The following is a 25,836-nucleotide window of genomic DNA, read 5'->3' on the forward strand; positions in this document are numbered from 1 at the left end:
GCCTTCAATGGAAAGAGCTCCAAGCACAAGGCACGTTCTAGATACATATGGGCCAGATTCTGTATTTTTATCACTTGATGCACTTGTCAAAATTTTTGTTCTTCTTCCTTTTCAATGACAAAGGGATAGAAAACATATTTCTCATCGAAAACAACTAAGTAAAAACATAAAACAACTAAGTAGACATAGAAATCACCTTGGCCATTTATCGGAGCTGCCACCAGGCCGCTCCCTGCCCAGCGTGCCGTGGCCCTGCATGCAGGCAGGCCCCAAGCCAACGGGTCCAAGCCACGGCCAAGGTGGCCTGACATGAGCAGGGGCTGAGGCCGAAGCCGGCGCACACAGGCCAGGACGGGAGGCTCAGGCACCTGCTGCCCCGCGGGGTGCATGTTCTTGTCCCCTGGAAGCTTCAGGCCTCCCTCTCCGCAGGTGAAGGACCAGTACTGTTCTAACTGTACTTTCTAGGCACTGGAACCATTCAGAGCACGTCTTAAAAGCTATTTAACAGCGAAAAACTAGGAAGCATCAGGAAAGCATGAGCTATTTAACTAATAATTCTAGAACTGCCAAGGTCAGAAAACAGAGACTCGGAGCGTGAAGAGAAAATCGTCCTGCTGTGGCTGCAGTCTTATCTCAGATTCCCTTCTTAGAATTTCGTCTTCCACCCTCCACCAAAGCCTGAACTTCTCACCTAGAAGTCCCAATACAGAAAGAGGAGCCAATGTTTTGCACCCACAGTAAGGCAACATTCGTTGCATACTATCAGGAGACGGCCCCTGAGCTAAGCTCTAGAGAAACAAAGATAAAGCCACCTTGGTTCCTGACGCCGACAGGCAGACTGGCAGGGGAGACGTGTCATCGGGTAAGTTAACAGTGTATGCATCTTTAAACCTATGCTAAAAATATATTTATTTATTTTCCTTAAAGTAACTTATAATTAATTGAGTACTGTTGTGACTTTCTATGTTCCTGACACATCAAACTACACTGGCGAGACACAGTTTCTGCTGTTTACTCCACACATCACCTGTGAAGGCCAGAGCCTGAGTGTATCACGCTGCAGGACTTACAGACTCGGTCAGGGTAGACCAATGGATGCAACTAACAGAATAAAAACACTTGGCACTTTCTGTCATCGTAGATGAAAAGCTTTTCAAGGCAGATTATATCCAGACCAGAGATATGAGGGATACTCACTCAAGCGATACAGAACTAAAGTCAGAGGAATTAGATTTTCAGAGCACTAAGGACACTAGATGTATATTTTAAGGGGGGTGTGTGTGTGCGCGCGCGCGCATGCAAGGCTGAAAACGTCGGGAAGGCTTCACAGAGGGGTCTTGAATGGGTCTGCTAGGCAGTGAGGGAGGAAAAGGCACTCCAGGCATGGGAATCGTAAGAGGCCCTTACAGAGGGATGCCCTGTCCTGGCAGCAGAGGGGCTCTGCACAGGCTCCGAGGCAATGGCCTATGTGACCTGCTTCCTCAGGAAAGGAATTTCAAAGATGGCCAGTGAACAGGAACGGGGGGGGGGGGGGGGGGGGGGGGGGGGCACCGTGTAGCATGCAGGGGAGAACAGCAGCCCAGGACAGACAGTGGCCGAGGACACAGGCCGTGGAGGACTGGACTGACTCCAGAGGAGGTGAAGGGCAGAGGGAGGAGGCAAGAGTGCTTCTGAAGTCTCTGGTTAGGCTAAGTGGATGGCCAAGGCACCACGAACTGAAACTGAAAATACAGGTGTCAAAGCAGAATTGGTGGGTAGTAACTGGGGATGGCAGTGGTGAGAAAACGAAACAAGGTTTGAGCATATTAAGATTGAAGTGTCTGCAGTACAAATGAGTCCAAGTGTTTTTTTTTTTTTTTTTCCAAGATGGTTTAGGTTAAAGAGATACAGACTGGAAAGTCCGCAGCACTGGAGGACAGGGGTGGAAATCCTGGTGGGGAATCACCCAGCGGAGGAGGTGGAGTGAGAAGGAAACTGGGATGCTGCTCCGACAGAGATGGGGTGCCTTGAAGCTAGCCCGAGGGAGGGTGGAGGGGAGCCCCAAGGGGTAAGGCCTGGAGGGGCAGAGGGTGTCTACAGAGCCCAGAGGAAGCAAGGACAGAGAAGAGCCAGTGGGCTTAGTCGCAGAAGGCCAGTGGTGACATCAGAGGGATGTCTGAGTGCAGGGGTGGGGGCCCCAGCTGAGGTAAGGACTGAGTGGGAGTTGAGATGGGAGACAGTGAGTGCAGACCTCTTTTAGGAGGTTTGTGCATCAAACTGCAAGCCCTAACAGTGGAGGGAAGGCATGGCCGAGAGTTAATTTGCAGGTTGGGGAGACCTGAATGTGTTTCAGGCTGAGGGGCAGGTGTCCTTGAAGGGGGGGAGGTGAAGTGGAGGAGCAGGGACCTCAGGGAGAGGTCAGGCCCTGTGGGGTGTGGGAGCAAGCAGGGAGGCGAGGGCACAGCCAGGGCTCGGCTCCATTTAGTTTAGAGCAACAAGCTTTTCACCAAGGAGTCTCTAATCACTGACACTGTTTAGGACTGCTGGCACACAGAGTTAATAAAAGGTCAACCGACTCCAAATCAGCTTTGTAATGGTTTAAAAATTCTCTGCAGACTCGCACCCCCGTCACCTGCAGCTCCTACCCTACAGACCTCAGCCAGTGCTTTGCCCTGGGAATGCCACAGGAAACACCTCCTGTGGCATGAGAGGTAAGGATGCATAAGCAGGTTTAGAGAAGAGACTCAGTCTCTTCTGATGGCTTTTATTTATTTATTTATTTATTTTTGTGCACCATAAGATGAAAAGGAAGGGGTCAAGGGAGGGGTGAAGGATTAGAGGAGCCACCGGGCATGACTCAATGCCAAGGACTGGGGCTTCAGGTGTTCAACTCTCTTCTCCCACCTATGGTCCATTCTCCTCGGGGCCACACAGGGCAGAGTGTCACCAGCTGGAGAGAAGGGCAGGCTCCTTCTCCACCCTACTCAATTCACACCCAAGAAGGTTAAAATCCAGCAGGGTTTGCTTGGCCAACAGCCAGTGCCTCTGCCTGAAGCATAACAGCCCCAGCAGATGCTCCAGAAACTGTGGTGTCACAAAGCATGCTTTAGAACCTGGGGAAAGGGATGCCTAGGTGGCTCAGTGGCTGGGTGCCTGCCTTTGGCCCAGGGCGTGATCCTGGGGTCCCGGGATCGAGTGCTGAGTTGGGCTCCCTGCAGGGAGCCTGCTTCTCCCTCTGCCTGTGTCTCTGCTTCTTTCTCTGTGTCTCTCATGAATAAATAAAATCTTAAAAAAAAAAAAAAAAGAACCTGGACAAGTTGAAGGATCAGACAGGAAAGCCAGTTTATCCTTGGAGTCATGACTGCACCCTTGTCAGTCTGCAGGGGAGGAACGTACATTCCCATTAGCCCACAGGAAAGGGATTTTTTTTTTTACTAGCCAGACATACTGAGGCCGAATGCCTTTGCCTGTGGACTTCTTTGATGACTTGCCTGAGCGAGCAGCATCGATAAAAACTGCCCTACCCAACAAGTGACGCATACGTGTGCGTGCATGTGCGTACACAGACACACATCGACACACACACACACACACACACACAAACCCACCTCTGAAGGGATATCTGAACCCATTTAGCACTGAAGAGTTATTCCAGACCAAATCAAAATGAAAGCATGTTTCAAATTTCAAGGTACTTCTGAATGAATCCCCTTTGGGGGCTGTGAGTCATGGTGCTAAAAGGATATAGGGCGATGACTTTTTGGAGCAGTTCAGTGGAGGAAATGATGATCCGGTGCATGGTCAGCATGACTTGCAACAGTTGGTTACTTCGGCACAGGTTTCCATCTGCATCTGAAAACGTAAAAAACAGAATCTGAGCGAGGCCCCTTGAGAGGAATGGGTCACCTGCCCGGATGCCCAACAACGCTCCAGTACTGGAAGGTGGAGGCGGATGGATGGCCCAAGTGGGGCTTCTTCACACAGCGCTTCTCTCACTGCTTTGAGCACCACGCACCCTTCCCTTCTCTGTTTCTTACCCTCCTGCTGCATTTTTCCCTTCTCCAAAATGCCCATTTGATGTTCATTGACCCCTCCCACCTGAAAGATGGTAGATTCTTGGGAAAGGGATAAAACTTGCACCATACACGTGAGTCTCTGTTGAGAGCAGAAACAGATCCAAGTTTTATGGGGCCTAAAGCGTATATAATTGGGGGGAGAGGTCCTTTCTAGGGTCAGAGTGAAAAATACAGTTTTAACAGATTACAGTTAAATATCTTACTTTTGCAAATCTTATGAGATCACACGGATAGATTTCTAGGGCTCCCTCATGGCCTTGGAAGGGGCTCTGAAATACAAGCTTTCCTAGTGTTATGGGAGATATGCCACTGGATGAAAATAAAGGAGGAAGACTATAGGCAACCGTGACATGTGGAGGTTACGGCTGGGTTATAAGTATCTGCGATGGTTCATTTAAAAGATCATGGTTGGCCAGGTTTTCCAAATCTCTGCAGGTACCAAAGAGTCAGATGCATTCTACACATGGGTGCTGGGTGTACAGATTTCCTTTGGAGTGGTTTCTAAAATCTTGTTAACACTTACGCCGTGAGTGTTAGGGGCTGTGTTGGCTATTTGCAGCCAGATCTGTTCTCTTTCCTTCACCATGGATTGCATAACCCTTGCCAGCCAGCGCCAGTTGGGTTCGGCCATGCAGAAGCATGAACAAGTGATGGCAGGGGAGATGAATCAGGGTACCTCTCTCTCATGCCCTCATTGCTTTGGCACCACGTCCCTGGTAGCAGCTCTAGGTCTCTTCGATGAATGACAACACTGGCTGGCTTGTCCTCCATGACTCCAGCTCCTACCAAGAGCTAACACTCTTAATCTCCCGTGACCCCCAGCCCATGGATGGGTTGGGGGGAGGCAATGACTTCTATTTGTTGTCAGTCTGCGTGCAGCATCTCTTAATTCCACCTTCATCTCTGCAAGCAGCTCCTTCACTCAGGCGCTCTCATCTAAGCCACCTGAATCCGATTCTCTGATGGGAGCTTGAATGATTCAGAGCAAAGTATCAGATGAAGGAATGGACACTCCTTGCCGTAGCATTTCAAAGTTCTTACAAATACATGATGCAGGAGGGGCTGTCATTTTCACTCTCTCCAAGCGCATGTAACGATCAATGATGGGCGCAGTGCAGTGGGCGCAGGATTCGGAACTCCTGGCTCACCCCCAAATGACCTAGGGTCACAGTTCACTGAGAAACTGCACATCAACAGGCAGGACCACTCACCACCCTGCCACCCCCCCAAATCCAGGGATTTACACGCACTCTGTTCCTCTCTCTGCTCGCCCTCCCCGTCTCCCCGGGGGGCCTTCCAGAGACTGTGGCTTCCAATGTGCACAGAGCCTCCTGCCTTCTCAAGGATGCTGATCCTCCCTCTGTCCACAATCTCTCCTGCATCATCAACGTCCCTCTCTCTCTCCTGCTTTTCTCACCCACGGCATTTACACACAATGAAACAAAGCCTTAGCCTCTCACCAGCCCTAGGACTTCTCCATTTCTCTGTTCTCCTTTTTAGCAGAGCCTCACTGTCACCAATTTCCCATCTCCCATTCATTTTCAAGGTCACCAACCAGCTCTACATCGCCGGATCCAAGAGTTTGTCTCTGGCTTCATCTGACTTCATGATTCAGGTTGCATCCAACCCAACCCGATCCTAAGTTGACAACCCTCTTTCCTGGAACACTTTCTTCTCTTGGCTTCCACAGCATCACACTGTCTCAGCTTCTCTCTCACACTCTTCTTCTGTCTCCTCTTCCTCTGATGAGTGTTTAAATGTCACCAAGCTCTGTGGCTTAGTCCTCCCACTTCTTTTAAAAATCAATTTTAAAATTTTGAAGCTTCTTAAGTTTGAAATTAAAAAATTTAATTTTTTTTTCTGGGGTGAACTCATCTAGTCCTTTGGCTAAAACAACCATCTATTTGCTGATGACTGCTAAACTTACATCTTCAGCACGAGTACCAAATTAACACGTCCAACGTCCTCCTTGGCAAAGCAACACAGGTGTCTAATTTTGAACTAACTCATCCCAACAAAACTCTTGAGCTCTCTCTTCCCATCACCCCAGTCCAGTCCACCTCCATTCTTTCTCATCTCAGGAAATGACACCACCAACCATCCTCAGTTACCCAGACTGAAAACCTAGGAGACATCCTTAATTTCTCTCTTTCCCTCAGCTCCAATCCATCAGCAAGGTCTTGCTTCTTCTTCTTTTTTTTAAATAAATTTATTTTTTATTGGTGTTCAATTTGTCAACATACAGAATAACACCCAGTGCTCATCCCGTCAAGTGCCCACCTCAGTGCCCGCCACCCAGTCACCCCCTCCCCCCCGCCCACCTCCCCTTCTACCACCCCTAGTTCGTTTCCCAGAGTTAGGAGTCTTTCATGTTCTGTCTCCCTTTCTGATATTTCCCACTCATTTTTTTCTCCTTTCCCCTTTATTCCCTTTCACTATTATTTATATTCCCCAAATGAATGAGACCATATAATGTTTGTCCGTCTCCGATTGACTTACTTCACTCAGCATAATACCCTCCAGTTCCATCCACGTCGAAGTAAATGGTGGGTATTTGTCGTTTCTAATGGCTGAGGAATATTCCATTGTATACATAAACCACATCTTTATCCATTCATCTTTCGATGGACACCGAGGCTCCTTCCGCAGTTTGGCTATTGTGGACATTGCTGCTAGAAACATTGGGGTGCAGGTGTCCCGGCGTTTCATTCCATCTGTATCTTTGGGGTAAATCCCCAGCAGTGCAAGGTCTTGATTCTACTTAAAAAATGTATCTCAAACCTGTCCATTTCTCTCCATCCTTGCCATTACACATACTAGTCGTAGCCAGCACCATGATGCAGTAACCCCAAAGACCCCCTGCTTCCACTCCTGTCCACTCTCACAGAAGCTAGGAGTCAGCCTGTATATCAGGTCACGTGCTTCATATATGTTAATGGATTCCATTACACTTGTAATAAAATACAAAATCCTTGCTGCGGCCAGTGGAGCTCCACATGTTCTGGCTCCTTCTAATATCTCACACTTCATTTCCTACCACATTGCTCCTCTTCAGACCTCTATTTATTTATACCTCAGACCCTCCAAGTTTATTCCCAACTCACAGACTTTGCGTTTGATATTTCCTACAGTGTGGTCTTTCTGCCCTTGGCCTCTTCATGTCATTCCCATCTCAGTTTCAATGTCACATGCCCGGAGAGGTCTTCCTTAAACTACCTAAGGTTAAGGTTATACCTTAGGTATATACCCTTCCTAAGGTTCTTGGTATTTGATATTGATTCCTAGAGTTTGATGTTGATATTTCACTGATGATATACATTAATACACATACTGTTTTCTTCTTGGCCAATACAAAAGAAACTCAAGGTTACAACTTGAGAAATCATTTTTATGAAGTATTCAGCTAGGCTGGTTACTGTTCCCTTAATCTTTACAAGATTTTTATTTATTTATTTGAGAGAGAGACAGGGAGAGAGTAAGCATGAGCAGTGGAGAGGGCAGAGGGAAAAGCAGACTCCCCACTGAGCGGGGAGCCCATGTGCAGCTTGATCCCAGGACCCTGATTTCATGACCTGAGCCAAAGGCAGGTGCTTAACTGACTGACCCGCCTAGGCACCCCAGTTTTTTAATCTTTCATGACTTCTCAACTTAGTGAAGCAGGGTCCATATCATGTTGGGTATTTGCACCATAAGCATCTTTGCCACAAGCTTTTTTGCCACATAACTAACAGGCGGTACAGCACTTTTGACATAAAAGATAAAAGAACACCTGGTTCAGTTTGGCTTCATGACTCCCTGGTGCAGTACCTTTATTTTTATGGGATATGAATCTTAGCCCTCACGATGGTCTACAGAGTGGCACTGAATTTTGAACCCATGTTTCCCACAGAACTTGGGAGTGCCCGTTAGTGGATGTGTGACAATATGCCAAGAACAAATGCTGTTCTCACAATGCGATACAGAGCTCTGTTACAAATACGAATCTTAGTGTTTGGATACTTCTCTTAATGAAGGAGGAAATTGGAAATTTTAGCATGGAGACAATTCCATAAGCAAAAAAAAAAAAAAAAGTAACAGCATGAAAGACTTTGAAGACTGTGCTTAGCTATAATACACAAAATCCACTCAATTGTTGCACAGTTTCTGCAACTGCACATTTTAAAGGTACTCAAACATGTTGTATTTTGCAATAAAAGCTTTTTAATTTTGGTATTCATTTTTCATATGTCCTTATGTTCTTTTTAGTGAACATCCCCTTTTTTTGTTTTGTTTTTTTTGTGTGTGTGTGTGTCATCTTATTTTTTATAGCCAAAGTGTTTTTCCCCGGATGAGTGACGCAGCGAAAATGCTTGTAGGAAAATCCTTACTGCACAGGTGGTGGTGTTGAAATTGGTTGGCACTGGTTAGTGTCGCGCTTCCTCTGCTTCCTGGCCCAATTTCTGTAATAGCTACCTCTTGCCACGAAACTTCCATGTAACAAACCACCCCAAAACTCAATGACTTAAAAGGGTACTCAATTATTTTTGTCTCCCAAGTGTCTGTGAACTGGCTGGCAGGTCAACTGATAAAGACTAGACTTCGCTGGGGCCTTGGACACGTGCCCCGTGGCTGCCTTGGTTGAGGTATATTCTTTCCAGGTGATGGCCAAAGGGCAACTAGAAATACTGAAGGCCTCTGAAGCCTGGGCTTGGAACTGGCATGCTGACACTTCCGTCTTGTTCTGCTACCAAAACAAGTCCTGCTGCTCAGTCTCCGGTGAAAGAGCAGGGACTTTTAAGTCACATGAACAATCTCACAGACACACAGAAGGTGAAACTTGCAGGGGGGTTGGTGGGGGTGTAACAATGTAATCAAATCTCCCACAATTATGAGGGGGCTAACTTTTCAATTCAGCCTCTGACAATGCAGTTTTCATAATGCTCCTTTCCTCACCAAGGTAGTAGGGTCATATTCCAGTATCCTATGAGGGAAAAGCAGGGAAACTGAAATATCTTTGTAGGGTATGCATTTGAACATTCATAGGAGTGATGGGACACAGTCGCTGGCTTTTTCAGTATGGACAGGCTTGCTCTCTCCACAGTTCTTGGTGGCTGGCTAGCATCCTTCCATGGATGCTCATGTATTAGGGAAAGGGGCTTAGAAGTGTCCTGGGTGAGATCAAAGTCAAGTCACATATGGAAGGATTCGATATAGGTTTTGCATAGAGAAAAGTACAGAGAGCTATTAGAACTGACTTCACTTATCTAGAGTACTACCCACGGGAGCTTTAGATTTGTTTTGCGGGGCCATAAAAGGCAGCAGCAGAGAGGCTGAGGAGGAGACAGGACTGAGCACCACGGGAGGCAGAAACGTCTAACCACCAGGACTGCCCATCAACAGAGGCACTCCTATCACAGAGACACTCACGAGGGGGACCCAGAGCAACACTTAGTTACATCCCTAATGGGTGGAGCTGCTATTATTCACTCAAGTCCTAGTAATCCCAGGGGCTGTGCCAATAAGCTCCTTAAATGATGTTATTTCTAATTCTTAAAATAATTCAGCAATTTTGGTGTTGCTAAAAACTTATAGCTGAGGAAAATCAAAGTATAGAAAGATGGGATAATTTGTCCTAGGTCAGAGAGACAAAGAGCTGGGATCTGGATCTGGCTCCAGGTCTGCGTGATTCTAGAACTCCAGCTCTCTCCACTCTACTCAGCCGCCTGCCCCATGGCCATCTGTTGGGAGAGGGAATTCCAGCATTAAATGGGGGACTGAAGGAGATGAGCTTTGAGATCTCTTCCAGTGCTAAGGCCTAAGTCTAAGAGATGCTGCTGGGGTGTTGGGTTGGAACCAATGCTCATTTGGAAAAATAGCTTTTGAACCCTTGATGATTTCTGAAAAATTCTTATATGCCTTGGCCGATTTATACTGATCAATAAAGTTGCCCTTAAGAAAAAAAGGGTGCTGTGCTTAAGGTTCAAAACCATGCTTGCTCTCCCCTTTTACCTGGCACCCCCTCTTCCAGAGTTCCATGCCGTCCCCCCACCACGGCATGTTAATCCTCACATGGTCTCTGTGGGAGTGAGGGCTAGCAAATGATAAGGCCAGGACAGGATGACTCACTCAGCAAAGGGAGACAGGAATGGAGTGAGGGAAGAAGCATGTCTGCACCTACACCCAGAACTCCCTTCTTGGCTATCCTTTTCCACCAGGAGAAAGTCTGCATGTCCACTTGCCCTCCATGTGACCTCATCAAGGGTGCATTCCCTTCCTGACTTCATCTCACAGAACTACTTCCTTTTTGAGAGGAGCCGCCTCCCTTTGAAAGTCAGATTTCTAAGTGGGTGGTCAAGGGGAATTTACCTTCCAGACTGCAGGATTTAATTTTGATATTTTGATATAATTGCTGTAAGCTGATTTAAATATTTCAATGAATAATCTCATTTTGTTTGCATCTTTAGGCTTTTCAAAATGCAGGGTGTCATACTAAAAATTCTAATAAGTAAAATGTGCAATGCATAATAAAGTGTGCATATTTTCTCAGTACCATCTGCTCCTCACACTTTAGGGGAGACTTCTGTAAAGGGCTGAAACCTCATCAGGGTACAAAAATGTCAATCTTCTGTTCTCTACCACTAGACCCGGGCAGTAACATATGCTGCTGGAGAAGTATACTAGTCAAGGACCCATCCCACCTGGGAACTATTTGGCCCACAAAGCAAAAAGCAAGCCATGTGGCTTCTAGATAGTCATTTCTCAGGGTGGGAAAGACTTTTAACATTTTCTACCTCAAACTTCTATCTTATGCATTATTTCTTCCTAAAAGCATCACAGGTAAGTGGCCACCTAGCATCTCCTTGTAGTTTTCCAGGGACAGGAAAACTCTGTATTCTACATAGTGACTTTCCACTCTACTTCAACTAAAAACATTTTTTTGATGCAACTAACCTACACTGGTCATTAATCTACTCTGTGCAAGACACTGTCTTAGATTCCAAAGGAGCTGGGGAGCTCAAAGGAAAGCCTCTTGTCATTAAGGAGCCCACAATCTGGTTAGGGAATAGGACACATGCTCAAGACATAAAGTAATGTCAGGTGGTAAATATTAAGAGTGAAGCCCATGGAGAGCACACAGAAGTATGGCAAAGTTCAGAGGAGGGAGAGGCCCTATCTGGTCATGACGGTTCAAGAGGCATCTTGGTATCTGTGGAGAAGTGACCCAGAACCTTGAGATTCATGAGGTCATCTGATTCAGTCCTTTGCTTCTCAATTGATCTGCACACACTTTTCTTCCTTTCTGTGGTTTAATCTTAAATAAGCCCCTTGTCTCTGACAGCAATGAACTACTTCCAAATGCTTAGCTCTCCCATGAGAGCAGACTTGCGATCAGCTGCATTCTAGGCACTACTTCTTGCTGAAGGGAGGGGTCTTTCCTGCAGTGAAGGCTTGTCTGGGGAGGAGGCATAAATGACTTGCTGCAAAAGGACATAAAATATGGCCAACACCCAAGAAACTCCAGAACACAGTCTTTGCTCCCTCTTTGTTTTGGTTTCCATGGAAATCTCTTGATAGGTGAAGGATTTTGAGTGTACCAAAGGCAGAAGGTCAGAAATTGGCATGTCTCCGGCAGGCAAGCTGTCAGCCTTATGGGCATGCCACATAATAACAGGTGTGTCAAAACCAGGGACCACAAAATGGAATCAGGGGTCAGAAAACCACGGAGGCAGAGCTGGATCCAGAGCCTATGGGTGAGCAGAAGCCGCTGGTGGGGGTCAGTGTTTCCAGAACTGAGAAGACAGGATCCAGGGAGAAGCTGACAGACGCACAGAGAATTGTGAATGTGTAACACCCATGAATGTCCCAAAGAAAATAAAATCTACTTGATGGCAACACTGCCACATTCAGTAGATGCTGTTTGGAGATCAGCAAGCTGAACAATAAGTTAATAGTTTGCTGTCGTTTCTTGTTTTGTTCTGCTAACACCTGCCACCAGGCCCGGAAGTGCATGCAAAGAAAGAATGGGGTGATGCGTGCTTTGAACTCTCCCAACTTCTACGACCTGCACAGCTTAAAGCATGTGTCGGGTACCACCTTGATCTTGTGTCTTGTCCCAGCCCCTCAAGGCTGGAGGAAGGAGAACAATCAGAAGAAAGCAAGTGATCTTCTAGGATGGAGGCTCCCTTCCCAGGGTGGGTGTGGGACAAGGGTGGCTGTGGCCAGGGCTGCGCTGGTGGGAGCTTAAAGAACAGCTCTCCTGGGGGAACATGAGGGGAACCGTGATTTGTAGTGTTTGCAGATTTCTGTGGTCTACATACTTCCGTGTTGGCCAATTCCAAGCTTACAGTGTAGAGTGGGGTTGGGGGAGATGTGTGTAGTGTGGCCTGGGGTGCAGGGCTCGGCAGGCCACCCAGTCACCAAGGCTGGTCTTGCCCGGCACTCCGCCATCGTCCTTCCCACCAGGCGCTCCTGAGGCCACGTTACTGCTCAGCCCGCTAACCTCATGCCCTCTGGACCTTGCCCAGGGGCTGAGTCGTTGATCCAGCTCAAGGCGCTCCTCTGGTGGAGGAGGGACCACAAGCCCTAACCCTCTCAGAGATCTACATCACAGCAGCGATTTCGTGCAGTGGTCAGTGCTCTAATTTAAGGACACAACTTTCCATGTAAGTGAGAATTCGGGGAAAGGGACGCTCCCTTGTAAATCCAGCCTTGATCTTATTCCCTCTGGGACAACCTGGTGTCGCATCACCAGGCCAAAGCTGTGGGGCCTGCCACACGGGCGGGAAGACGTCAGCTGAGCTAGGATATTTTCTATCCCATGTCCAAGTGAGTATCTGTGTCATAACTGGCTCTTAATTATTCACTTGCAGTGGCTGGGGGCACCATGACATGGACAATACATAAGCCTCAACTTAAGCACAAGCTGCAACTGCCAACTTTGGCCACTGGCCTTTAGAAGCAGAGCCTTCTCCAGGTGGGGATGAGGCTGACCAGGCTTCCCTCTTTCCTCTGCTCCCACCCAACCCCGGGGGGTTGACAACAGCTAAGGCCAGTGACTCAGAGAAGGGGAAAACCTGGCTTGGTCTCATCCTCTGTCCCAGAGGGGCCGACCAGGGGGGCAGTGAGGAAAAGCACCCGTGTCTCCTCCCTTCAATCCACTGACTCTCCATCCTGCTGGGTCAGGATGTGGGGTGGGCAGAGGGGCAGGGAGAGGGGCAGGCGGAGGGGCAGGCATTGCAAGTGGCACAGCACCTAGATATGCGCGCGCGCGCACACACACACACACAGATAGGCACGCAATGTGCACATGCACAAATCGTTCCTGTAGTCAGCGGATGGAGAACTGCGTAGCCTCTCCAGATGACAACACTTGATAGCAGCGCTTTTTGTTGCACTTAAGTTCCACAGACAGCATCATCTGTGTTGAACGTGGGAGTGTGACAACTCCATACTGTCACAGGGACTGTGGGCTCACTTTTAAAGATGAAGAAACAAGGTGTCACACCCTGGCCGTGGTCACAGGGCTGGTGAGTGGAGGCTCCCAGACAGGAATGGCCTTCTGACCCCAGGCCCAGGGCTCTTTCCTTGGCGCCAGTCTCTCCTCAGGGAGTAGGCGAATGGGGTGAAGACTGGTTATGCTGGAGAGAGCTCCACCTTTCAGCCATCCATAGTACAAGGCTAACCCCCTTCCCTGCAGCCCTCTTCCCTTTCTCTCCCCAAGGAGCCCTGCACCCATAGGGACCAACCCTCTCACTGCAGTTATGGTTCATTCTCTGAAAAATCACCCTGGAGATCCTAACACTCAAACCTACCACTTTTTGTGACATCAACACAAGGCAGCTATTACTGGCGCCGTTGAGCTAGGACAACTAGAACCCAGAATGCCGGTGGGTTCTGGGTGGTGGGTTCTGGTGGTGAGCCGGTGGCTGTGTGGGTGGAAATGCCAAGGCCCCCGGGAGCTCCCAGCCCTCCTGTGTTGCCCCACCTCCCCCCTCCGTCACACAGCAGGTGCTCTCTCTGCTCTCTTGGCCAAGCCATCAGCAGGAACATTCCTCCCTGGGCACAGCTTTTCTTCCAAAGCGCGAAGCTCCATGTAAATGATGACCCAGATTTTTTGGATGAGCGATTGCAATCTATAAATGTCTACCCAAGTGCATGAATTGCCTAACATGAAAAAGAGCTTTTAGCTGTGTCGTCTTTGCTGAGCAAGACAGCCAGCCTTCCTTGGGGACTGCTGCCTCAATCTGGCCCTGTCACGTCTGAAGAATCAGGGGGCTGACAAGTCGTGAGGGAAGCTGTCCTCTTCAGTTCTGTATACTAGATACAGTTCTTGAGAAGGGAATTGAGGAACTGGGCTCGGAGGGGAAAGGTGTGACAGGTGCTGGACAGGCCCAGTGATCTGACTCTGGGACAACACCATGACCTCAAACTCTGTGAGCCATTGTCGGAAAGGGAGCACCAGCTGAACACAGTGTGCAGTCGCCTTTCTGGGGCCAAACCCCCTGGGAACAATCAAACCATCTGCCTGAGTAGTGACGCTGCCATTTGATTCTCTGGTGAGCTACTGTCAGCAGAGCCTACTTGGCTCACATAGTGATCCTTCCCCACCACAGCACCATGGGAATGTGCCAGGCAGAAGCCTGTCCCAGCACCCCAGAGGACACAGACAGCTGCCAGCAGGTGGCCGGGAGAGAGGCCAGCAAAGGGGGAGTGGACCTACAGCAAAAGAGACAAATGCAAACAACACAGGGAGAGAAATCTGGGGCAGCACTCTTTCTTTGCTCACTGGAGCACAATCCTATTGCTTCATTCTCGTCTGTTCAATTGTGGGCCTTTTTTTGCATGTTCGTTGACAGGCTATTTGAATAGGTAATAAGAAGTAAGTTGGGGAACTTCCCAAATAGGACACGGTGAACTAATACAAGGCCCAGCTGAGATGGACAGGTGAGCCTCACGCTCAACCTTCGTCAAAAAGTTTTCCTCAACATGTGACTTGGTCCTAACAGACCTACATGCCTAGATAACCTCGTTATGGTGCATGATGGGGCTGGAGCAACTAGTATATGTTGTATAAAATGGAAATTCACCAAGCGCAGTTTTTCACCCAAGACATTGTTCCGGGCTTATGATTCTCTGCAATGAACAGTCCTGTACACAGCCATCATCACATCACCATGTGTGGTAAAAGTAACTCAGCAAAGCCTTTTGCAACCTGAAAGAAGTTACTCTGAAAGTCTCCCATCACCCTCCTTGGTTGTAGTTAGGGTTAGATTACGTTTGATTGAGTACAGCAGAGGGCTCAGTGAACCGTGAAGGACTACAATGGTTGGTGAACTGTGCTTACTTCCCTTGCTGGATCTGGAGCACCATTTTGTTTTTCTTTTTGCTTCTGTTAGTCTTTAGCTACTCCGATGGAACCATGATTTTTTTTTTTTTTTTTTTTGTGAAGAGCTATAACCACGACTTGGAGTGGCTGTCCACTGTGGTATGTCACAGTGTCAGGGCCAACGAGACTGTACTTGGCTTCCTCTCAAGCATGGTCCCACATCCGTGGTGGAGTTAGTTGGGGGCTTTCTAAACTCCCTCACGATCCTAGGTATGAAGTGCACCTGCTCCTCAGACCCTCAAGACAGGAGATATCCATATCTTAGAGTTTGGTGAGGTGCTAGAAATTGGCATGAGGACCTGGGAAACAAGTCTGATCCTGACAGGCCTACACATTGACACAACCTTACTATCCAGGCAAAACTGCAGGGATGGGTAAGGAATCTCTTACAGTCTGAAGGAGAGAAGATGTTTCCCTCTACTCGGAAGCCAAGAGCCAAATAAGAATGTTCCCAAGCACCCCAACTCATGAACTGGTGGCTGTCACCATCTTACAGAAATAGCCCAAATGCAACACTGAAACTCCCAACGTTCATACCAACTGGAAGCTGGCTGGGCCGGGGGGAATATTCGGTACTGCTGGAGTAAATGCAGCATCTGACTAGAAGAAATGAACCATATTCAGAAGTTAGCCTGACTGTCTCCTTCTCTGCATTTTATTTGTTGAACATACGAAATGCTTCCCTGTGTACAGGAGAGACTTTACAAGTATCAACTCTACGCAATTCAACAGGTGTTGTTGGTGTTACCTGACAAATGAAGACACTGGGCAGAAAGGGACGACCTTCCCCAAGTTCAGCTATGAAGCAGCAGAGCTGGGACCTGAACCCAAGCTGCCTAGGCCTGACACAACTCTGATCACTTCTGAGCTTCAACTTGCTCATTTGCATAATGAGAGCTTGCTCTTGCCCTGCCCAGGACAGAGATAATCAGGAGATCGGTCAAGATAAGGAAAGAGCTTTGATATCTTTGGGGGAGAATGAAGTCCTGAACTGAGTCCAAATCATGTGACATCTGGTTGACTTGTGGGTCCTGAATATCTAGGCTGCCTGACAGTTGTCACGTAGGCACATGAAACCCTCACTCTGTTACTGAAGTGCTCTTACACATTTATTGGTGTTTCCTTGCCAACTACGGTCTCCTTGCAGGCTAGCTCACTTGAGCCTCACAACCCATCTATAGGACGGGTATTAGTTTTATCTTTTTACAGGTGAGGAGATGGAGAAGTAAGGCGATGTGATCTGCCTAAAGTCACAAAGCTGATGAGTGACAGTGCTGGCACTTGAGTTCTGGTCTTTTGACACAAGCCCTGCCTTTTCTACCATAGCGGCTGCTTCTCATCCTGAGAGCTGTGAAGACAACGTCCCCTCAGCACCTGAGGGCTGCTGGAGCCAGCTTCCCTGGTAAATGAGAATGCCAACATCAACGGCTTCCTCCAGGGACCGAGCATCCTGTCTTCCAGATGCGGGAGATGCCACATGACACACATTCTGTCACCACAGCTCTGCATGCTTCACATGTGAAGAAACACTCAAGAGAGGGGAAAATAACTCACTGGTGGCTCCAAAGTGAGGAGGTGGGAGGAAGGGGCGCTACTGTTCTGGTTATCATCCTGACTCTAGGGTTTTCAGTTTAGGATGGGCCTGCATTACCATTTTAAATGGGAATCATCCAAGGATAAGGAAAAGGGTGTATTTACTTCTGCCAGTTTCCTGCAGTCTCTAGTCCCCTGCTGTACCCATTACACTGGGGCCATGACCTCCACTTAAATCATAGCAGGTAAGAACAGCCATTGACTAGCAACCACTGATAACTACAAAACAGTAAGTGCACACTTACTATGAAGAAAGAGTTAAATGCTTTTAGAAGGAAGAAACAGCTATTTGTATTCCCAGGACTTGGAGATGTGCGAGGATACAGGGAGCTGATGGTGAGTAAATTAACAGTTTTAAAAAAGAAAGGGCAAAAAGAGTCAAGAAACTATAAGGAAAAAGCAGGAACGAAGATCTAGACTGTTCTTTCAATCCGTGCTAATGTCACTGGCATTTAATTCCATTTACAGATCTAGACAGAGCAGCCCCTTGACACAGTGACAATAAGAGCTTCCCAGATAGCTTTAAGAATCCTTAATTTTAAGGTCATTGTGCAATAGAACAATATATCCTCAAGCGAGGAACCCAATCAAGATGGCAGAGTAGGAGGATCCTGAGCTTACCTCCTCCCACAGATAACACCAAGGCTACAATTACATGTAGAACAACTCTCCCTGAAAATGACCTGGAGCAGAGCAGCACTTTTACAGCTCAAGATATAAAGAAAAAGTCATCTCAAGAAGGGCAGTTGGGGCAGAGATGCAGTCTGGGTAGGACCTACGCTCCCCGTGTGGCAGGGCACAGTGAGAGGGAGACCTCAGTGAGTGAGGGGCTCAAGCCACATAGGGCACAGTCCACCCTGGGGACCATCAGGAAGATGAGCCTCCATAAAGTCTGGCTTTGAACATCAGAAGGGCTTAACACTGAAAGAACTTGAAAGCTACAGGAAATCAAGACTGCACTCTTAAAGGCTCCACACACAATCTTACTCACTCCAAGACCCAGCACAGAGCAGATGAAAAAGTGTCTGGGCTACATGTAAAGGAGATTTACTGGTTTTCAAGCATGTGCTGAAGGGGCAGGGATATATAGGAACTTTCTCTAGGAATGAAGATTTTGCAGGCACCACTTTTCTTCCCCCTGCTTCTGCCTAACTGGCTCAACACTGGTGGGTGCTGGTTCTGACACTATCTACCTTGCTTGCACTCCTCACTAAACCCCAGTGTTCCCCTGTAGACCTTTCTCCCCACTCGCCTGTGTTGGCAGGCACTCCTCTAAAGGGGCTCTCGCCCTGCCATACCTGGCCGGCAGACTTGACTGAGACAGTGTCCCCTCAAAATGGCTCCTGTCACATCACACCCAGAAGTTGGCCTTAACCAGGACTGGCACCCCACCCAAATGGTTCCCACTATGCCACACCCAGCAGGTGGCCTTGGCTGGGACCAGCACCCTTCCGAAATAGCTCCTTCCAGTGAGGGGTGGAGGGAGTAGCCTGGCTCATCAGCGTAGCCACAACAGTCAAGGCTAGGCCACACAGTCAGCCCCACCTGCCACCACACATGCAGCAGCTGCAGCCTATCCATATCAGGAGGGTGCATGCAGCCCTGACAAGAGATACCTGTGGAGCACCTGGTTCTGGTGACCAGGCGTAATTGTGCTGCAAGGCTCCACAGGACACCTTCTACATAAGATCAGTCCTTCAAAACCAGGAGATGGAGTGAATCTACCTAATACACAGAAACAAACACAGAGAGTTAAACAAATTGAGGAGACAGATATGTTCTAAATTAAAGAACAAGACAAAAACCTCAGAAAAAAACTAAAAGAATGGAGAAAAGCAATACCTCTGATCAAGCATTCAAAGGAATGGTCATAAAGATTCTTACTGAACTCAGAAGAAGAATAGATGAACATGGTAAGAATTTCAACAAAGAGAAAATATAAGACAGAACCATAATACAGCAGAGGGCATCAACAGCAGATTAGAGGATGCAAAAGAACATATCAGTGATCTGAAAGAAAGAGTAGTGGAAATCACCCAAACTGAAAAAAAAAAAAAAAAAGAATTTTAAAAATGAGGATAGGTTGTGCGATCTTTGGGACAACAAGTGCATTAACATCTGTATTAAGGGGACCCAGAAAGATAAGAGAAAGAGGCAGAAAACTTATTTGAAAAAATAATAGCCGAAAAATTATTTAGCCTGGGGAAGGAAATAGACACATAGGTCCAGGAACTACAGAAAGCCCCAAACAGATGAACCTAAGGAGGTCCATACCAACACACATAATAAAATGTCAAAAATTAAAGATGAAGAGGGTATTTGAAAAGCAGTAAGAGAAAGGCAATTAATTACATACAAAGGAACCCCATGAGACTATCAGCTGATTTTTTTTCAGCAGAAACTTTGCAGTGCAGAAGGGAGTCTCATGATATATTCAAAGTGCTGAGGGAAAAAAATCTACAACCAAGAACAACACTCTGCCCAGCAAGCTTGTCTATTAAAAATTGAAGGAGACATAGTTTCCCAGACAAACAAAAGCTAAACTGGCTTTACAAGAAATGTTAAAGAGAGTTCTTTATGAAGAAAAGTAAGGCCATAAATAGAAGAAAATTATGAAAGAAAAAATATGACTGGTAAAAGCAAACATATATGACTCAACCACTTATAAAGCTAGTATGAAGTTAAAAGAGTGATAAAACAATAAATAAACAATAACAATAAAACAAAGAGTGGTAAAACATTTCAATAAAATGAAAATATAAACTATGACATCAAATATATAAAACATTTGTGGCGAGGGAAGATAAAAATGTAGTACTTTTAGAATATGTTTGAACTATGTGCTATGCACATAGGGTGTTATATATGAACCTCAGGGTAACCACAAACCAAAAACCTGAAAGATATACCAAAAAAAAAAAAAAAAGGAATCCAAAAATAACATTAAAGAAAGTCATCAAAGTATAAGAGACAAAGAAAAAAGGAATAGAGATGAACTACAAAAACAACAAAATAATAATAAATACATATATATTAACGATTACTTTAGATGTACATGGTCGATTGCTCCAACCAAAAGATACAGGGTGACTAAATGGAATAAAAAAACCAAGATTCATCTACATGATGCCTGCAAGAGACTTCCTGCAGACCTAAAGACACATTCAAACTGAAAGTGGGGGATGGAGAAAGATATTCCACGAAAATAGGAACAAAAAAATAGTTGGAGTAGCAATACTTACATAATACCAAAGAGAATTTAAAGCAAAGGCTATAGCAAGAAACAAAAAAGGCATCACAGAAATATAAAGGGATCATTCCAACAACAGGATATAATAATTATAAGTATCTATGCAACCAACATAGGCACACCTAGATATATAATGCATATATTAACAGATGTAAAGGGAGAAATTGTCAGCAATACAGGAATAGTAGAAGACTTTAATGCCACATTTACATCAATGGATAGATCATTCAGACAGAAAAATCAATAAAGAAATAGAGATCTTAAATGACACATCTGACCATATGTACTTAATAGATATACACAGAACATTTCATCCAAAGATAGCAGAATACACATTCTTTTTCACATGCACATCAAACATTCTCCAGAAGATCATGTTAGGCCATAAAACAAGTCTCAATTTAAGAAGACTGAAATCACACCAGGCATCTTTTCTAACCACAACAGCATGAAACTAGAAATCAAGAAGAAATGAAGAAAGAAACTGGAAAAAACAAACACATGGAGACTAAACGATATGCTATGAAACAACCAAGGGGTCAACAAAGAAATAAAAACATACAACAGCAACAACAACAAAAACATCCAACACCTTGAAACAAATAAAAATGGAAATACCATGTTCCAAAATCCATGAGACAAAGCAAAAGCAGTTCTAAGAGAGAAGTTTATGATGATATAGGCCTACCTCAAGAAACAAGGAAAGCCCCAACAATCTAACCTCACACTTAAAGGTAAGAGAAAAAGAAGAATAAGAACCAAAGTTAGTAGAAAGAATGAGATAACAAAAGATTAGAGCAGAAATAAATGAAATAGAGAATGAAAAAAATAGAAATCAATGAAACTAAGAGCTGGATCGTTAAAAAGGTAAACAAAATTGATAAACCTTTAGCCAGATTGAGAGAGAGAGAGAGAGAGAGAGAGAGAGAGAGAAGAAGAAGGAGGAGGAGGAGGAGGAGGAAGAAGAGGAAGGAGGGAGCACTCAAATGAAAAATTAGAAGTTATAACTGACACCACAAAAATTCAAAAGATCATAAGAGAATATTATGAATGATTACATACCAAATAATTGAACAACCTAGACGATTAAATTCCCAGAAACATGTAATCTTCCAAGATTAAATCAAGAAGAAAAAGAAAATCTGAATACACTCATTACTAGTAATGAAATAAAACCAGTATCAAAAAATGCCAAAGAAACAAAAGTCCAGGACTAGATGACTTCATAGGGGATCCTGCCAAACATTAAAAAATGAGCTAATACCTATCTTTCTCAAATTTTATTCATAATAGTACTAGAAGTCCTTGCCACAGCAATCAGAAAAGAAAAAGAAAAGGCGGGGTGCCTGGGTGGCTCAGCAGTTGAGCATCTGCCTTTGGCTCAGGGCATGATCCTGGGTTGGGGGATCGAGTCCCGCATCGGGCTCCCTGCAAGGAGCCTGCTTCTCTCTCTGTCTATGTCTCTGCCTCCCTCTCTGTGTCTCTCATGAATAAATAAATAAAATAAAATCTTAAAAAAAGAAAAAGAAAAGGCATCCAAATTGGTAAAGGAAAATAAAACTGATGCTATGTGCAGATGACATGTTATATAGAAAATCCTAAAGACTCTACTAAAAAACTATTACAATTACTACATAAAATCAGTAAAGTTTTAGGATACAAAACTGATTTCCAGAAATCTGTTATGTTTCTGTACACTAATAACAAACTATCATCAGAAAGAAACTGAGGAAACAATATCATTTACAACTGTATCAAAAAAGAAATATCAGGGATAAATTTAAGGAAGGAGATGAAAGGCCTGTATTCTGAAAGCTGTAAGGCAATGATGAAAGAAATTGAAAATGACACAAATAAATGGAAAGCTACACCAGACTCATGACTAGCAAGAACGATTATTTAAATGTCCATAATACCCAAAGGAATCTACAGATTCAATGCAATCCCTACCAAAATACCAAGGACATTTTTCATAGAACTAGAACAAATCATTCTAAACTTTGTTTGGAACCACAAAAGACCCCAAATAGCCAAGGGATCTTGAGAAAGAATAAAGCTGGAGGCATCACGATCTCAGATTTCAAGATATGCTACAAAGCTACCGTATGCAAAACAGTATGAGAGTGGCACAAAAACAGACATCTAGAAGTATGGAGCAGAATACAGATCCCAGAAATAAATTCATGCTTATATGGTAAATTAATTTATGATAAAAGAGGCAAGAATATACAATAGGGAAAAACACAGTCTCTTCAATAAATGATGTTGGGAAAACTGTGCAGCTACATGCACGAGAATGAATTTGGACCACTTTCTGGGTTTATTTTATACACAAAAATAAACTCAAAATGGATTAAAGACCTACATGTAAGACCTGAAACCATACAACTCCTAAAAGAAAACATAGTAAACACCTGGACATCAGTTTTAGTAATATTTTTTTGGATTGGGCAACAATCCAAAAAAGGCAAGAGCAAAAGCAAACATAAACAATTGGTACTAGATCAGGATAAAAAGCTTTTGCACAGCAAAGGAAACCATCAACAAAACAAAGACAACCGAATGAATGAAAGAAAATATTTGCAAATAATATGCCTGACAAGGTGTTAATATCCAGAATATATAAAATACTCACACAACTTAACACATCCCAAAAACTGATTAAAAAAAATAGGGAGAAAAAAAAATAGGGAGAGGGCACAAATAGACATTTTGTCAAATAAGACATACAGGTGGCCTACAGACACATGAGAAGATGCTCAACATCATTCATCATCAGGGAAATGCCAATCAAAATCATGATGAAACATCACCTCATCCCTGTCAGAACAGATACTATCAAAAGGATAAGAAGAGTGGGGGGGATCCCTGGGTGGCTCAGCAGTTTGGCACCTGCCTTCGGCCCAGGGCATGATCCTGGAATCCTGGGATCAAGTCCCACCTCGGGCTCCCTGCATGGAGCCTGCTTCCCTCTGCCTGTGTCTCTGCCTCTGTGTGTCTCTCATGAATAAATAAATAAAATCCTTAAAAAAAAAAAAAAGGATAAGAAGGAGCACCTGTGCCTGAGTGGCTCAGTTGATTGAGCGTCCAACTCTTTCATGGAGTCTGTAGAGGAAAGGGAACACTCGTGCACTGTTGGTGGGAATGCAAAGTGGTGCTGCCACTGTGCAGAACAGTATGGAGCAGATTTCCTTGAAAAATTAAAAACAGAAATACCACATGATCTGGAAGTTCTACGTCTGGGTATATTTCTGAAGAAAACAAAAACAGTAATTCAAAAAGATATATTCAACCCTATGTTCACTGCAGAATTATTTACAATAGCCCAATATATGGAAGCAACGTATTTGTCCACTGATAGATGAATGGATAAAGAAAACGTGGTGTATATTCACAATGGAATATTTCTCAGCCACAAAAAAAGAATGAAATCTTGCCATTTGCAATAACTTAGAGGGCTTAAAGGGTATTATGCTAAGTGAAATAAACCTGACAGAGAAAAACAAATACCTTATGATTTCACTTATATGTAGAATCTAAAAGACAAAACAAAAACAAAAGGAACAAACAAGAGAAAACAGAAATAGACTTAAATACAGAGAGCAAACTTGGAGTTATCGGATGAGAAAGGGTAAGCTGCATGGGTGAAACAGGTAAAAGCGGTTAGGAGGTACAATCTTCCAGTTATCAAATAGATACAGGAATACAAGGTACAGAATTGAGAATATAGTTGATATTATCATCACTTTTATGATGACAGATGGTAACTGGACTCGTGATCATTTTGTAATGCATACAAATGTCAAATCACTACGTATTACACCTAGAACTAACAGAATAGTGTATGTCAATGATTCTCCAATAAAAATAATGAAAATGAGGCCTTTGTTTTAATTCATGAGAAAATCTTTAGACTAATGTTCAAAAAGCATTTTGTTATTTACCGAAAAATTTACATTTTCAGAACTGAAAGGTAAGGGGACATCTTACAGATGAGACAGGCACAACAGGGCAAATGTTCAGTCTGACCAACTGACAACTCTTTGGGCTGATGAGGGGCTGTGCCATTCCAGTTAGATATTTTGCATCTCTCTCCTGGATAAACAACTGGCCCATGGATAACACCATTACCAAATAGCAGAGTCGGAGTTTCAGGTTTGGATGTTCTCATCATCAAGCGAGTGTTTTGTGTTTAAAGAGTGCTGTGCTAGGTACTGGCGGAGAGGACGTTGCAGAGATAACCAGGATCCCATCTTAGTAAGTGTCCAGAAACTACCTGCTATAATATGGTACAGAATACAGTAAGGGCCCAGAGAGAGGTATGAACAATACACCAAGGCCATGTGGAGGAGACGGAAAGCCATGAAGATTTGGCTTCTGAGGTGGGCCGTGAGAGGGGGCTCAAATTTTGACAGATGAATATGGAGGTGATCATAATCTGGGTTGGGGAAGAAATGGTTTTGTGGGAGATGAGAGAGGTACAAGTATATCTGGGAAAAGGTGTAAAGTCCAGTTCGGTTGGATCAGAAAGTACTGTTAGGCAGGGAGAGAAATGTGGAAATGCACTTCGGGGTTGCAGGGTGGGAACCTCACAAACTAAACTGGGGAGCTGCCTTTTACTCTTTTACCTTGAAACTGCCAGAGTAGACCGTCTACAGAAGGAGCAAAGCAGTGTCCTCCCACCTTTTCCAGTTGCCAGACTGCTGCACCTTACAACTTTGGCCCTGAGGGCTCTTTTCAAGGTCGATCATTTCTTTTTATTTTTAAAAATATTTTATTGATTTATTTGAGAGAGAGAGAGAGAGCACACAAACAGGGGGGAGCAGCAGACAGAGGGAGAAGCAGACTCCCCACTGAGCAGAGAGCCTAACATGGAGCTCAATCCTAGGACCCTGGAATCATGACCTGAGCCAAAGGTAGATGTTTAGTCGACTGAGCCACCTATGTGTCCCTCAAGACTGATCATTTCTAAAGAACCTTGAACTTATTTTAATTTCCACTTGTATATTTTCCCCTAACGGCATAGTCCACAAAGAGACAGCCAGCAAGGGAAAGCTAGAAAACATGTGAGAGCGTATATGTGTGTGCACCTGCTGTTACAGTGTGGTCCTTTCAGAGTACAAAATATTGTTTTTTGTTGAACTCAAATGATTTTGTTTTTGGGGAAGCACAGTTATTTGCAGTCATTATTTCTCCTACCTCACTTTGCTAGCACTAGCACCTTAACTCCCAATTTCCTTCCCTATCCACATCCTTCCCTGCCTGCTTTAGAACCCAAGGAACTGAATGGAAGCCATTCATGATTACAAGGGAGCAAAGACTTTAGGGCTCCCCAGATCTGTCACCAGGATGCTGGGCCACTCACTTTCAAACACATTCAGACCCCCTAAATGTATAACAAGTCAGCAAGGAGGGGAGCTGACAGTTGGCAAGGCTTTCATTTTACCTATTTTGGCTGAGTTTTACCATGTGGGGTAAACATCGTCACTTCATCTCTGGTCCCTCATAAGCACCATTTGGCACATCTGCCCAATCCACGCTAATGACTTAAGTAAAATTATACCCTTTAGCCA

At 45.0% G+C, this 25,836-nt stretch overlaps 1 protein-coding gene across 3 annotated transcripts in view; it reads right to left on the minus strand.

The window, feature by feature from the left end:
• RASGRP1 (RAS guanyl releasing protein 1) overlaps positions 1-25,836 on the minus strand; it is a 95,100-nt gene that overhangs the window by 28,694 nt on the left and 40,570 nt on the right. For all 3 annotated transcript variants that reach the window (XM_049104360.1, XM_049104361.1, XM_035709111.2), the window contains exon 3: positions 3,726-3,831. In XM_049104360.1, coding sequence (XP_048960317.1) covers positions 3,726-3,831 — 106 coding nt within the window. The remainder of the gene's footprint in view (positions 1-3,725; positions 3,832-25,836) is intronic.

Source organism: Canis lupus, chromosome 30 (genome assembly GCF_003254725.2).
Source record: "Canis lupus dingo isolate Sandy chromosome 30, ASM325472v2, whole genome shotgun sequence".
Classification (NCBI taxonomy): Eukaryota; Metazoa; Chordata; class Mammalia; order Carnivora; family Canidae; genus Canis; species Canis lupus.